The 14857-nt window shown below is 39.7% G+C and overlaps 1 protein-coding gene across 2 annotated transcripts in view; it reads right to left on the minus strand.

Moving 5' to 3' along the window:
• Positions 1-2654: 2654 nt before the first annotated feature.
• The window catches only part of MAP3K7CL (MAP3K7 C-terminal like), a 38052-nt gene continuing 25849 nt past the window's right edge, over positions 2655-14857 (minus strand). For both annotated transcript variants that reach the window (XM_043593777.1, XM_043593778.1), the window contains one exon: positions 2655-3816. In XM_043593777.1, coding sequence (XP_043449712.1) covers positions 3636-3816 — 181 coding nt within the window. In that variant the 3' untranslated portion in view covers positions 2655-3635. The remainder of the gene's footprint in view (positions 3817-14857) is intronic.

The raw sequence follows: 14857 nt of genomic DNA on the forward strand, positions 1-14857 counted from the left end.
TCATTCGCTCGGGGCCCCCCATTGGGTTCTGTGCTGACAGCTCAGAGCCTGGAACTGACTTCAGATTCTGTGTCTCCCTCTCTCTCTGCCCCTCCCCCACCCATATCCTCTCTCTCTCTCTCTCTCTCTCTCAAAAATAAACATTAGGGGCGCCTGGGTGGCTCAGTCCATTAAGCGTCCGACTTCAGCTCAGTTCATGATCTCGCGGTTGGTGAGTTCAAGCCCCGCGTCGGGCTCTGTGCTGACAGCTCAGAGCCCAGAGCCTGCTTCAGATTCTGTGTCTTCCTCTCTCTCTCTGCCCCTCCCCCTGCTCACATCCTGTCTCTCTCTCTTTCTTTCAAAAATAAACATTAGGGGCGCCTGGGTGGCTCAGTAGGTTAAGCGTCCAACTTCGGCTCAGGTCATGATCAAACGGTTTGTGAGTTCGAGCCCCGTGTCAGGCTCTGTGCTGACAGCCCAGAGCCCGGAGTCTGCTTCGGATTCTGTGTCTTCCTCTGTCTCTGACCCTCCCCCATTCATGCTCTGTCTCTGTCTCAAAAATAAATAAACGTTAAAAAAATAATAAAGAAACATTAAAAAACAAAGTTTTTAAAACATTTCTGTCCAAACTCCCCCTGCAACCAGGGCCCGGTGGAACTTCCCAACCGAATTATTCACTATCCGCCTGCATATACTGGACAGTAAAGACTTGTCACTGCCCCCATATCTGGGCTTCCCAACCACTGTTCTTCTGCTCATGCCATCCTTTCCTTCTCTGAACTCCGACTGAAAACTTCATCTATCTTATTGCACTGACGTTTATTCATGTCTTCAGGAACTAGAACAAATATGCTACTTCTGTTACTAAATTGGAATCATCTCGAAGGCTAGGATGGTGTAATTCATTCTTCATCCTCTGTTGTCGCTCCTCTGCCCTGCACTAGGAAAGTGTACCATAAACTTTTGTTGAATTGGATTTGAGTTCCAGACGGCTTTTATTTCCTTATTTATACTGACTTCGCGATACAGCCAAGTCCAGATGCCAGAATGAGATAGAGCACATGCTCTGCCCTTTCCAGTGATTAGACATTTGACCTCTACCCACAGATGACCACATTCTTGTCGTGTCTACATCAACTAAGTGACCCACAAAGAGCAATTCTCCAATAGAGCAATTGCAGAATACAATATGGGTTGCATCTTCCTTTAATTCTGGCCTAAAAGCAAATATCTTCACCTTAATATTCATCGGACCTCTGTGCTCATTTTTAATGCTCTATATCATTTTCATTATTGCTAAGAGCAAGAATACTGTAAATATATTTGAAGATAGGAAATTCTTAAATGGTTCTGTGTTATATAGATAATATGCAGAGGTGAGTAAGACTGGGGGGAATTTGTTACATGCATGGAAAGCTGAAACTGGAAATGCGAGAAATTTTGCTTTTAGATTTCTCTGGCACGACTTCAAAAGTAGATGATGTTTTCATGTTTTCAATGAATAAAAGTCTGCCTCAGACACACACACGTAGGGAAATTGTTGCTGTTGAGTCATGAATAGATACCTTTAGGAAACATGTAGTAAAATTTCAGGCTGAGACAGGCACAGATATTACAAGTATTTACTCAGTGTCTCCTCAATATATTACCAATGGTGTTCCAATATTTTGACCCTGTTAAATTATTTTCATTCTTGTAGAGCAAAGATATTTTGGAACTATATTTCCCTGCTCCCAATTATCTATAAGGGGCCATGACTGCTTGAATTCTGTAAATCTATGTAAACCTCTTCAGATGGGCAGTGACCAAAAACTAATTCCTGTGTTTAGACATTGGCAATGCACTCTTCATTCTCCCAGTCCATTAACCTTGGATTTATATAAATTTAGTGGCCAATTCCTTCTTTATATTAGTATGTATAAGGCTTGGGGTTACTAAAGAAGAAGGTTCTACCAGGATAATAGGGACTTTCGTCTTTGGTCAAATGTTAAAGCAGCTTCAGGATGAATAGGTGCATATAACATTAAAATGTTGAGATCTAGCAAAAAGCTTTGTTTTACAAATGAGGAAACGGACGTTCAGGGTGTATAGAGACTTCATGGACTCTGCACCACCTGGCAAGAAACTTGTGACCCTGCAACATGCTTCCCCTTGGCATCTGCTCACCTGCCCAGTGACTAGTCTAGTCTTGGGTGTATCAGACTGGTCACCATTGGCATGTTGGGCCAGGCAATTCCTTGTAGCTGAGGGTGTCATCCTGTGCCTGGCAGGATGTCTAGCAGCATCCCTGGCCACTATTCTCTAGACGCCTCTAGCACCTGTTCATCCTAGTCATGACAATAACAACAACAAAATGGCTCTAGACCTTGCCATCTGTCCACCCAGGGGTGAGTCACCCCCCGTCCATAAAAACTGGTCTATCCTTGGCCATCCTGGTGTTTTAATCAACCATCCTCTTTTACGTTTTCTGGGAAAATACCTTAAGACACTAATGCATCATATTGAGTATTAGAATTCTGCATGACCTACATGAGAATCTGCAGTCTTTCCAAGAGAAGGGGCTTCACTGCTGATTCTGCACATACAGATATGACTAGGAACACATTCCGACTCAGGGTAGCCAGTCCCAACTAACGGTAGCATAAGGGAAGTTAAGAAAGGGACAAAATACAGACTGACAGTTTGATTCGTGTTTAATGAAAAAGAAGTTACATGAACAGAAATGGACATAAAACAAAGAGATCCGTTTGGGGAACTATGGTGATAGTTGGAACAAGAGACGAATCATTTTATTCTTGAAATTACTCATATATTCTTATTAGTTATCACTGATCCAAAACCTCTCCTTAAATCCAAAACAAAGTCATAGTCATAGTTTTACTCATGTTTTCATGGGAACTCACCAAAGCAACGTCCAAACAATACTTTTCCATTTCCCGCATGCCCCCAGAACACACACAAGCAAAGGCAGAGATGTTTACCGTCAGGTAACATGGCGTGAAAAAAAAAAATGCAGCCTTATCAGCTTTTTATTACAACAGCAAGTTAGCACTGGCAGTGTGCTTTTGGCGCAAACATGCTTTCTGCTAATATTTTCATGAGAAATCTTTTATGATATGCAACCATTTATTCTCAGTACAATCAATCATTGAGGGATTAAACCTAACTCTGGTGAACATAAAAATGTGTGCAGAAGTTTCTGACTTCAGGTTTGAGCATAGTTGAAATATTCGAGACATGAAATTTAAAAATACACGGGTATGAAACTACAGTGAGCATCTTACTAGTTTGTTTTCCTGGCTTAATTCTGTTCACAATTGTTAGCGGAGTCAGTTAATATTCTATTTTCATCTTTTTCTACCCTGATGTACACTCTGATTACATCTTCGTAAATAAGAAAAAAATGTATCTTTGGAAGTGAGTTATGATCTCGGAAAACATGTACTGCCAATAGGCTTGCTTTAATCATCTTATTTAAAATATAATCTCCCTTCTCACAAACTTGATCTGGCAAGCATTAAATTCATTACAGATGTTTGCCATGTGGGTAATAGAAAGAAACAGTAGGTTTTACACACTATCCCTTTAAAATGAAAATCTTTTGGCCAGCACACGACAGTCACCGACCTTTTATGCTCACATTGAATAGTTGCAAGTTAGGATGAGCCCTGTCTCTTCTGATACTGTATTCTAAGTTTTTCCAGCTGTTCTACACATTGGGACTGAGCCAACTTCAATGTCCGGTTCTCCTCCATCAGTACCTCGAATTCCCGGGCCAGCTGAGCGGCGTCCACCTTCTCCTTTTCTGCCTGATCCAGCTTGGCAATGAGCTCCTTTCTGAAGACCCAGGGGGCAGGTGAGGGAAAAAGCACACAATTTAATGCAAACCAACTAAATTATGCAGTAACAGCATAATGGAAGCAGAATTTTGATTCTGCTTTTCTAAATTCACCACCTCTAGTTACTTCCAGCGACTTCCTTTTAGCTTTTCCAGCTTTGCAAGTTGTAGCCACTTTATTTTATTCTAGCACCTCTACCAGACACATCCAAAATACTCAACATAGACCCAAAAAGCTCAATAAGTCCTTTGACAGTCAAAACAAGGTGATTTGTTTAAAGAGTACAAAGATGGTAAAAGTTACAATTAATTTAAGGGGGAAAAAACCCCAGAAAGTCAGTTTATGAGTTAAAATGTTATCTATTGTCTTACAGATAGAACTGTAGTTTGTCCTTTACGTTGTCTTTGTCCTCCAAAATCAGTTACTATCTAACTTTGTTTTCTACTTGAGAGCTTAACAAATCCTTAACAGTCTCCTTTAAACTAAAGAATCCAACTTCTGCCTGCAAATATTATTTTCCATGCTTTTCTGGACTGCTGATATAGATAGGTATAGATATCTGCAGCCCTATTTAACAAAACATTATATCTACATTTCCTTCTGGCCTGACTCTAGAAGTCAAAGAGCAGGCTAAGGTTATTGGAGGGATAAGGAGTGATAAGGTCTTAAACAAATTCAGTTCTCAGTAATTACCTATCAATAATTCATTGATATAAATATACATAATAAGGAGCTAAAGGTTCCCAGTCTATGTTTAGATTTACTAAACATGACAACCCAACACAGGTCCACCTCCCTTATGTGGGTCAGTTAATCCTAAACTCGATCTAACAGAATTCTTTGCCTATAAGCGTGTGTCACATCTCTTTCTCTATAGGCAAAAGTGCACAGAAACCTGGAAGACTCCTTTAACCAAGTGATCAACCTTGACATCACCAGTAAGGAGATAAATAGATGTCACGTGCACTGAGAAGGACACATCCTTTTTCTGGTATTCCTGCCAAAAATGCATACACTAGACAACCTCAAATTGAGGGAAATTCTACAAAATTGCTAGCATGTACTCTTTAAACCGCAAGCCTAAATGGTTCCACATTTAAAGAAACTAAAGAGATGACAACTAAGGGCAATGTGCAATTCTGGGCCGGAAAAAAAAAATTGCTGTGAAGGACATCGTTTGGAAATTGATGCAATTCAAACGTGGATTATGAAATATCCCTGTATCAATGCTAAAATTCTTAATTTGTAATTATTGTACTGTGGTTAAGTGAGAGAATGTCCTTGTTCTCAGAACATACTGGGGCACCTGGGTGGCTCAGTCAGTTGAGCATCTGACTTCAGCTCAGGTCATCATTTCATGGGTCAGGAGTTTGAGGCCCGAAGGGGGCTCGGTGCTATCAGTGCAGAATCTGCTTTAGATCTTCTGTCCCCCTCTCTCTGCCCTTCCCCTGCTCACTCTTCTCTCAAAATAAATAAATATTTTAATTTTTTTAAAGAAAATACTGAAATATTTAGAATAATGGGGCATGATTAGATGGGGAGGATAGAGAGACGATAGATAGATAGATAGATAGATAGATAGATAGAGGTAGAAAGACAATAGGTAGACAGATAGATACCTCATCTCACTGAGAGAGGGAGAGAGAGAGAACCCTAGTAGTGTGCAGTGTTGGGGGATAGAGACTAAAGCACAACTGGGGAAGTTTTTAATCATCAGTGAATCCAGGGGTGCCTGGGTGGCTTAGTTGGTTGAGCATCTGACTTCAGGTTCAAGTTCAGGTCATGACCTCACGGTTTGTGAGTTTGAGCCCTACACTGGCTCACTGCTGTCAGACTGTCAATGCAGAGCCCGATTCGGATCCTCTATCCCCCCCCCTCTCTGCCCCTCCCCATCTTGTGCTCTCTCAAAGGTAAATAACAAATATTTAATGATAATACAAGAATAATAATAATCAGTGAATCCAAGAAAGGACATATGGGAGGTCTTTGCACCATTTTTGCAACTTTTCTGTAAGTCTGAAACTGTCAAAATAAACAGTTACTCCAGGAAAAGGACAAAACACAAATCAGAATGGAAGTTCTAGTATTTTCTTTCTTCCCCCAATGGACTGCTTCGTGCACCCGCTTTGATGACCACTGAGCAAAACCAGGCATTGGAAAGGAAGGGCCTAGAAGGGACAAAAGGAAGGTAAGCTGGAACACTGATATGTATATACACAAAGGTCCTCTGAGTTCTTGTTGATCTTTGAGTCTCACATGGTATTTAGAATATAAAGGCTCCCAATAAATACTTGTTGAATGAATAACTGAAGAGTAAGATGCCTCAAAGACAAATCACATGCATTTTAAAGATGAGGAAAAAGAAATGCAAAGGGCTTAACTCCATTGAAAAAGTCCCACGACTAATAAGACTAAGCCAGAAATCAAACCTATCCTTATGATTAAATGCTTATGGCCCGTTGCCTCTAAGCATAGTTTAAGCAATACATGTCAATAATTAAATATTGGTAAAGCTCCTTAGGTAACTGTCCTAACGAAATTTATAGTAAAATTTAGAGAAGTAAAGAGGATGCATATCTCTCAAGCCCCCACCCATCAGATCGTCTATTCTCGTTCTTTTTTTCTTTTCAAATTAACTGTCTCACACAAGTAATTCAAATGGAAGTAGAGTTTTGCTCTCAAATCCTGGTCCAGGAACTGGCAGTACAAGGTATAACAATGGCTGCTGTCCTGGTTCCATATCTGACCTCATTTAAAACTCCTGAAGACCTCTGTTATTCATTCTGACTGGTAGAAAAGATAAATTAGAAAATCACAGACTTTACAACTAAAAGGAATGATCATGATTGTCTAGTCCATTTTTCTTGCATTGGAGAAAGTCAATGATAATTTCTTCCTTACTGGAATCAGGAGGACTCAACTGATAGGTTTTTAAATTAGTTTGATGTATCTGATAAGCAACTATACATATATTCAATGAATACTATCAAAATGTCTGCTGTCTCCTGTCCAAGACCTATTTACTTAGACGTGTTTATGTTCATCCAATAGCAATTCATAATTAAACCTGGCACATTAAGCTATGGAGACAATCTTGTAAATAGATGATCTGAGGAACAAATCAATGTCTATAATTGGCTAGAATGTGGTCTTGCCTTTGATTTTGGGTTGATCACTTCTATCATTCCCTTCAGTGTAATGTGATATGGGGGTAGAAGACCATCATTACAGGAATCCTATTGCTGAAGTCAAAAGTCTGTAATACTGTTTCCAACATAATGTACTTCAACAGTAAAAAGGCCATAACCTTGGGTCCATCATAGACTATCTGCCACTCCCATCATAAGCCATATGCCTGGAAAAGGTTTTATTTGCTACAACAAATAGGGTAAGGGAGAGTCCAAGTGAAGAGAACTTTGAAACTTTGTAGAAACTAACTCCAAAATTAAGTAGATTCTTTATGTTGCAGGAGTTTAGAACATGAATTCATCATTAGGACAAACATTTCTCTAATTTGGGAAAGACCACTACCATGGTTTTTTAGATGTTCAGCATTAACTCAGACTTTCATTTGGAAAAGACAAAATCCTAGACAGTTCAGACATAAAGAGCTAAAGAGTTTTGGGTAATAATATTATAAAATACTGGGGAGAATTTATTTTAAATAGTGATTTCGACCACACTGTTGGTGGTTCTTAAAAGATGTGTGTTCTAGTACAAGCAATGACACACAGGAGAGAAGAAGTAGATGCCTCAAGATGGTAAAAAGTATGTGAAAGTCTACCTTCATTTTATGCAGGTGGGGTAATAATAAATGGTATTGAAATGGAATTGCAAAGTGCAGTCTAGACTGTGGCACTGAAGCCCTACAAATGAATAATGCATAAGGAATAAATGCATTATATCATTTGGGAGCCAAAGGACAACACTACCTTGCAGGAAGAATTGAGATTTGCTCTAGAATTTCTCTTGGCACAATTGATCTTTTGGGCTAGACAACTCTTTGCTATTGGTGGCTGCCCTATATCCACTGACATGGTAGAAGGGTCAGCAGCATCCTTGGCCTCTATTCACTAAATGCCAGTAGCATTTTCCCCCAACCCGTCATTATAACCAAAAATGTCTCTAGGTATTGTCAATATCTTGGGGGTTGGGAGCTGAGGAGTTGGCCCAGTTAAGAACCACTTATTCCAAAGGAAATGGAGATTTCCACTATCAATCATCCCACCAAGAGTTAATCGTGGAATAGGAATAGATGAAAGGCAAAATGTTTCCTCACTCTGCTCCCCCAAAGATTGGACCCTCTTTCCTTAGCCAGGAAGACCTACTTAAAGGCACTCTCACTGAGGAGTGGTAAATATTCTATCCCTTTCAACATGGTTCCAGGCAGAGATTAGATGGAGAGATGTTGAGGAATGAGATTCCAGTTAGAAGACTGAACAGCATGTAATTAGGTGGCATAAAAGACCCAAATCATTATGACTGGGGCATTAACAGAAAGTGTAATCTCAAAGCCTGATGAAGTTTGGAACATGGGGATTTCACACAAAGCTAAATCCTAAAATGAAAAACTCCCTCAGCTATACCTCTGGAGAAAAGTCAAGAGCCAAGACAGTTCTTTGGTTCCTCCACTCATCCGTTCAAGTATTTATTGAAATCCTATTGCAAACCAGGCGCTAACCTCGATTCTTGCTAGCCAAGTTGGTCTTAGGAAGCGTATCTCCACTATTAGAAATTGAGCGCAAGTCCTATACTTTATACAGAGGCATCATACCCACATCAGGATGTCTTAGTGAGGACGATAGGACTCCCCCATTACTGCCAACATTGCAGACATATGGAGAAATATCTCCATTTACTATTTCTTTATGACAGCAGAAACCTCATTTCTGGGAGCTGTGTAAATGTCTTTTTTTATGTTTTTTAATGTTTATTTATTTTTGAGAGAGAGAGAGAGAAAGAGAGAGAGAGAGAGAGACAAAGAGAGACCGAGTGTAAACTGGGAAAGGGGCAGAGAGAGGGAGACACAGAATCCAGAGCAGGCTTCAGGCTCTGAGCTGTCAGCACAGAGCCTGACATGGGGCTCAAACTCACGAGCTATAAGATCGTGCCCTGAGTGAAGTTGGATGCTCAACCGACTGAGCCACCCAGGTGCCCCTGTGTAAATGTCTTTTAATAATTTTTTTAACTGCTTGGAATATAGGGGCGACTGGGTGGCTCAGTCAGCTAAGCATTTGACTCTTGATTCTGGCTTAGGTCATGATTTCACGGTCATGCGATCAAGTCCCACATTGGGATCTGCACTGCTTGCTTGGATTCTCTCTCTCTCTCTCTCTGTCTCTCTCTCTCTCTGTTTTTCTCTCTGCCCTTTCCCTGGTTGTGCTCGCTCTCCCTATCTCTATTTCTCTCTCCCCCAAAGTAAATAAACATTTTTTAAATAAAAATAAGTGCTAAAAATAGGGGCGCCTGGATGGCTCAGTCAGTTGAGCTTCCAACTTCAGCTCAGATCATGATCTCACGGCCTGTGAGTTCGAGCCCCGCGTCGGACTCTGTGCTCAGAGCGTGGAGCCTGCTTCAGATTCTGTGTCTCCCTCTCTCTCTGCCCCTCTCCAATTCATGCTCTGTCTCTCTCTGTCTCAAAAATAAACATTAAAAAAAATTTTTTTAAATAAGTGCTAAAAATAAAATATTATATAAATATATATAATACATATAAAACAAATATAAAAGTGAGGTTTTCAATGTTTTCTAGCATGATGCCCTTTTGCAAGGAAAATCTTAGTCTGAAGTGAAGAAAATAAAACAGAGCTAATGGGACCGTCTCTCGTTGGCCTTTGGACAGTCCCCTGCCTGATACTGGCTCCATCCCCAATCTTTGAAAGGGTCCCCAGAATACAACTTAAAAACCTCTGCCATCAGGAATGTCCTAAAGAAATAAATGTTTCTGGTTAAACATAAAAATCTATTGTTATTGGAAAATTCGGGACAAATTAAATGCCACAACTGAAAACAAATCAGAACAGGGCTATTTTTAGACTATGCTATTACAAATTACATATGCTCCCTTTCCCCCAATTCCAATATTATCCCCTCAATGAGATGTTGCTTCTTCAATCATCATTTTATGTCTTTTCAAAAGATATGAAAATATAGGTCTGCTATTTTTGTGTTACCCCCATATGAAAATCCTTTTCTAATGTTTTACCTGAACTCACGAACTTATATAACATTTTTTCAATTCCATAATAAAAAGAGAAATAATCCAACTAAAACATGGGCTAGGATCTGAATGTACATTTCTCCGAGAAGACATAAAAATTGCAAAAAGCACATGAAAAGATGCTCAACATCTCTAGCTGTCTGGGGACTATAAATCAAAACAACAACGAGACCGCATTTTGCACTCACTAGCATGAAGTGTTGGCAAAGATAAGGAGAAATCGGAACCTTCGGACATTTCTGGTGGGACTATGAAGGGGTGCAGCCACTTTAGAAAAAGCCTGGCAATTCCTCCAAAGGTTACACGTTGATTTACCACATGACCCGACAGTTCCACTCCAAGGCACATACCCCAGTGAACCGAAAGCATACATCCACCCAAAACTTGTACACAAATGTTCATAATAACCAAAAGGGCAAACAACCCAAATGTCCATCAACTGGTGAACGGATAAAGTATGGACTCTCCGTGCAATGGAATATTATTCAACAAGAGAAAGGAATACATGCTACAATGTGGATGAACCTTAAAAATATCCTGTCAGGTGAAAGAAGCCAGTCACAAAAGACCACAGACCATATTGTTCCTTTTATATGACGTATCCAGAATTGGCAAATGCATAGAGAGAAAGTAGATGAGTGGTGGCCAGTGGCTGTTGGGGGCGGGGGGAGGGAGGGAAGCGGGAGCTACGAGGTTTCCTGGGTGATGAAAATGTCCTAAAACTGTAATGGTGGCTGCACAACTCTGTGAGTGTACTGAAACCCATGGAGTTATTTTTTCTTAATTATGTGACATTTTTCATCCTGACTTTTCTAAGAATCTATCTCTCTTTCTGACATTCTAAGTCAATCTTTTAAGCACCACAGCACCTGGCACAATGTTTCATATACACAGAAGACAAATGGTTTCTCCTATGAACAAGATAAAATACCCTATCTGGAGCAAAGCAACCTTTACTAATTGTAAATCTCAATTTTAGATCTAATTGTAGCTTAATCATGTACCTTAACTTGCTGTCGAAATATGGATGATAAATTTCAGAAGGCATCCAATGTCCACCTCTCACTTCTTTCCATTACATCCACAAAAAAAACTGCATGTGTTATATTTTAAGAGTTTATACTATTTGTTGAGAAAATCATGTATATGTTTCATTTTACTATATATGCAATTCTATAAGATTATTCACATTCAAAAGGCCTAGAAAGAGGCAAGAAATAATAGTAGGAGTCCTGGAAAGATGTCAGAATTCTCGGTAAGTTTTTAAGGCTTTCAATAAAATTGTCATTTTTTTTTCAATTGAGAAAAAAATCCAATAAAAGTAAGAACAAGCTTTTCATACATCACATAAGCCAGAAGTGATTCTTTAAATTAAATTCACTGCATGCTGAGTTTATAGTCCTAGAAAATGTTGGACTCTCTTTATCTAATAGACATGATTTAAAATAATAATTATAATCAACTCTTCGCTCCCCTCTGCGGTCTCCCAAGCTTGATCCAGGGTGACCCCCTCTGGAGATGAGAGAGAAGTTCAGCTTAACCTGTGCCTGCCTGACTCTACTAAAGAAAAACTTTCATTTAAAATACCTGAGTTAACATCTCTCTGTGTCTAGCTTACGCTAGCCAATCACCAGAGACCAACATAATCGCCCACACTGTATGAAATGATGAGAAATTCTTATCCAAATCACCAAAAAACAGAGAGTTAATTACGTGGGTCAGATCCATTTGGCTTAATTTATCTTGCTTAAACACTGTTCTGGAAATTAGTTGTTGTGTAATGAATTTCCACTTCAGTAAAGTGTTAATGGAAACAATGATCACCAATAACACTTGGAGGACCAGGATCATTTATTTATAAATATAAGATATAACCATACTTCCTATTTTAATTTACCTTAGCAATTCCTTAATGCTGATATTGACTCTGTATTTTAAATATGGACCATATAAATTACAAATGACACATTTGTTACACTGTTTGTATACACAGAGGGTATTACTATATCCTACAATCAATCACTCAAAATCACCTTCACTCATGTTTGACCCTATGCGCAATCCCTGTTCGGTGATGGGGACACAAAGAGATATTCAAAGGTATTCACATTTGTAGGTAACTATGCACAGTCAGAAAGTCAGGACGTGAAGTTAAAAGGATAACTATTGATAACCCCAGCCTACAAACGTGCAAAAAGAGTCATTTCAGTGTATTTTCTTTCACCCAGGAAGAGAGATGAATCCCATGGAGTGTTTGGGCAGGGATATTAGCTAAGCTCTCCTCAAGGGTAGCATCTGAGGAAGGAGTAAGTGCTCCAGACCCAGAGGCTGCTGTGAACAAGGTCACAGAGGCAGGAAGAAGCGAAGAGGTCAATGTAGCTGAAGACAATGATGAGAAAGAACATTCTGCTGGGGTGTAAAGCCATAGGGGGCTAGAGCTTGCAAACGAGGCCAAGAACTCCGTGTCCTTTTCCAACAACAGGAAATCATAGGCAGGGAAACCAGGTATAACATTACATTGATCAAGATGTGAAGCAGCAAGTCCTGACCCCAAACAGCACAAGAAGGAATGGAGAAAAAGGAATTTGAGAGACTTTACTTAAAAAGAAAGGAAAAAAGATAACAAAAGAATTTGGCCTTTACCATGCATCTAGCCAATTATTTAGGAAGAAAGTGGGGGCTGGGGAGGGAGGGAGACAATATCCTAGTTTCAAGACAAGTCCAAAGTTCAAATAGGCTTAGGGAAAAAATAAGATGAGTTAATGCAGAAACAGCAGGGATATGTTTCAACAAAAGACCAGATGAGTCACTCTTACATCATTATCCTATCATATTTTTTAACAAAACATACAAAAAATATAAACTCACAGAACATATAATTTAGTGGGTAAGTTTTGCATTGCCAAAAAAAAAACCACACATGGGTTAATTAAAATAAGCCAAGTCCTCCATTACCTTCAATCTGAAGAGTTTACAAATAAATACAGAATTACCTGGCTTTTTTCTGCCTCAACAGCATAGTTCATGTGCACACACACACACACACACACACACGCACACGCAGACACACACAGACACATTTATATGTTATCGATTGTACAAATTCTCCTTTAATTTCACTATAGGCCACATTATTAGTAAACTTCTTCAGCTTCTTTAAGAAACTTTTTTTAGGACTCAGACTGTATGCAAATGTGCAATCTGAGCCTTCCAACCACCTTGGTCTGAAAACTCTCAGACCAAAAAGAAAGTCTCAGACATATGAGGAGAAGTTGCGTTTTTCTGATCTCCTCTTAAACATATTTTAACCCCCAGGGCGCCTGGGTGGCTCAGTCATTAAGCGTCCAACTTCGGCTCAGGTCATGATCTCACAGTTCGTGGGTACAAGCCCCACGTTGGGCTCTATGCTGACAGCTCAGAGCCTGGAGCCTGTTTCAGATGCTGTGCCTCCCTCTCTCTCTGCCCCTCCCCTGTTCACGCTCTGTCTCTGTCTCAAGAATAAATAGACATTAGGGGTGCCTGGGTGGCTCAGTCGGTTAAGCATCCGACTTCAGCTCAGGTCATGATCTCACAGTTCGTGAGTTTGAGCCCTGCATCAGGCTCTGTGCTGACAGCTTAGAGCCTGGAGCCTGCCTCGAATTCTGTGTCTCCCTCTCTCTCTGTTCCTCCCCCACTCATGCTGTCTCTCTCTCTCTCCTTCAAAAATAAATAAAAACATTAAAAATTTTTTAAAAAAAGAATAAATAGACATTAAAAAAAATTTTTTAAACATATTTTAACCCCCTTTGGCCATAAGTCCAGGTATGATTTTACATTTGAAGCACAACACAGCAAGGCAGTAAGGAAAGGTTTGTTATCCGAGGTCTTACAGTAAGTGCAAAGTCTGACCCCATAACCCATACTCCTCCCCACCATGTTGTACTGTCCAACCACGATCTAGGGGGTGGAGGGGGGTCTTCAAAGAGTCCCAAGAATTTTATAAATTTCTCAAAACATAACATATTTCACTCACTTTGATTTAAAAACTAAGTAATAAATATATATCATGTATCAGTAAGAGGAAGAGGGGGAAAAGTAGGAAGTTAAAGAATCAAAATAGGTTCTGATTATGTGTCACTCACTCAACAAAAATGGATTCAGCATTTACATCCCATGTACTGTGTCCAGCTTTAGAAATATGGTGGTGAGTAACACCTGACTTGCCCTGCTTTCACGGGTTCAAAGCACTTAGTAGTTTACCACTTAGTAGGAGACACAACTATTAACCAAAAGATCCCACTAATAAATGTGTAAGTGCAAACTACCCAGTGCTAGGATGGAAAAGTGTCTGGTGCTTTGAAAGTATGAAGGAATGGGGGTCACTGGGGTAGACACTGGCAGAATCGAGTGCAATTAAAAAGGATGATAATTCTGAAAGAAAAAGCTTAGTGTGACTAAAATTAGAATGCTTTAATTAATTTAATTAATAGATACCCAAAGTTCCCTACAGTAGAACTGGAATGGTAATGGAGCTATCAAAATAAAAAAACTTCCTCGGGCTATTGGACTATAAAATGTTAATACATTTACATTATTCCAAAGATCTGTCACAGTGGCTTCTTTACTTGACGTGGGAATGCCACCATGTAACCATTCATTAAAACTCACTCGAAGCCAAAGTGCTCTGGGGGCTTTGGGCACATCCACAGGGCACATAGTGTGCGTCTGGGTGCTGTTTGGGCATTTTTACCTTCCTGAACTAAAAATGATGATCAAAAAATTGGGTTTGGGTAGGAAGTACTCCTGTTATTCATCTCAGTACTCCGTAGAGTAAAGCTTT

Source organism: Prionailurus bengalensis, chromosome C2, assembly GCF_016509475.1.
Source record: "Prionailurus bengalensis isolate Pbe53 chromosome C2, Fcat_Pben_1.1_paternal_pri, whole genome shotgun sequence".
In the NCBI taxonomy this organism is placed as follows: Eukaryota; Metazoa; Chordata; class Mammalia; order Carnivora; family Felidae; genus Prionailurus; species Prionailurus bengalensis.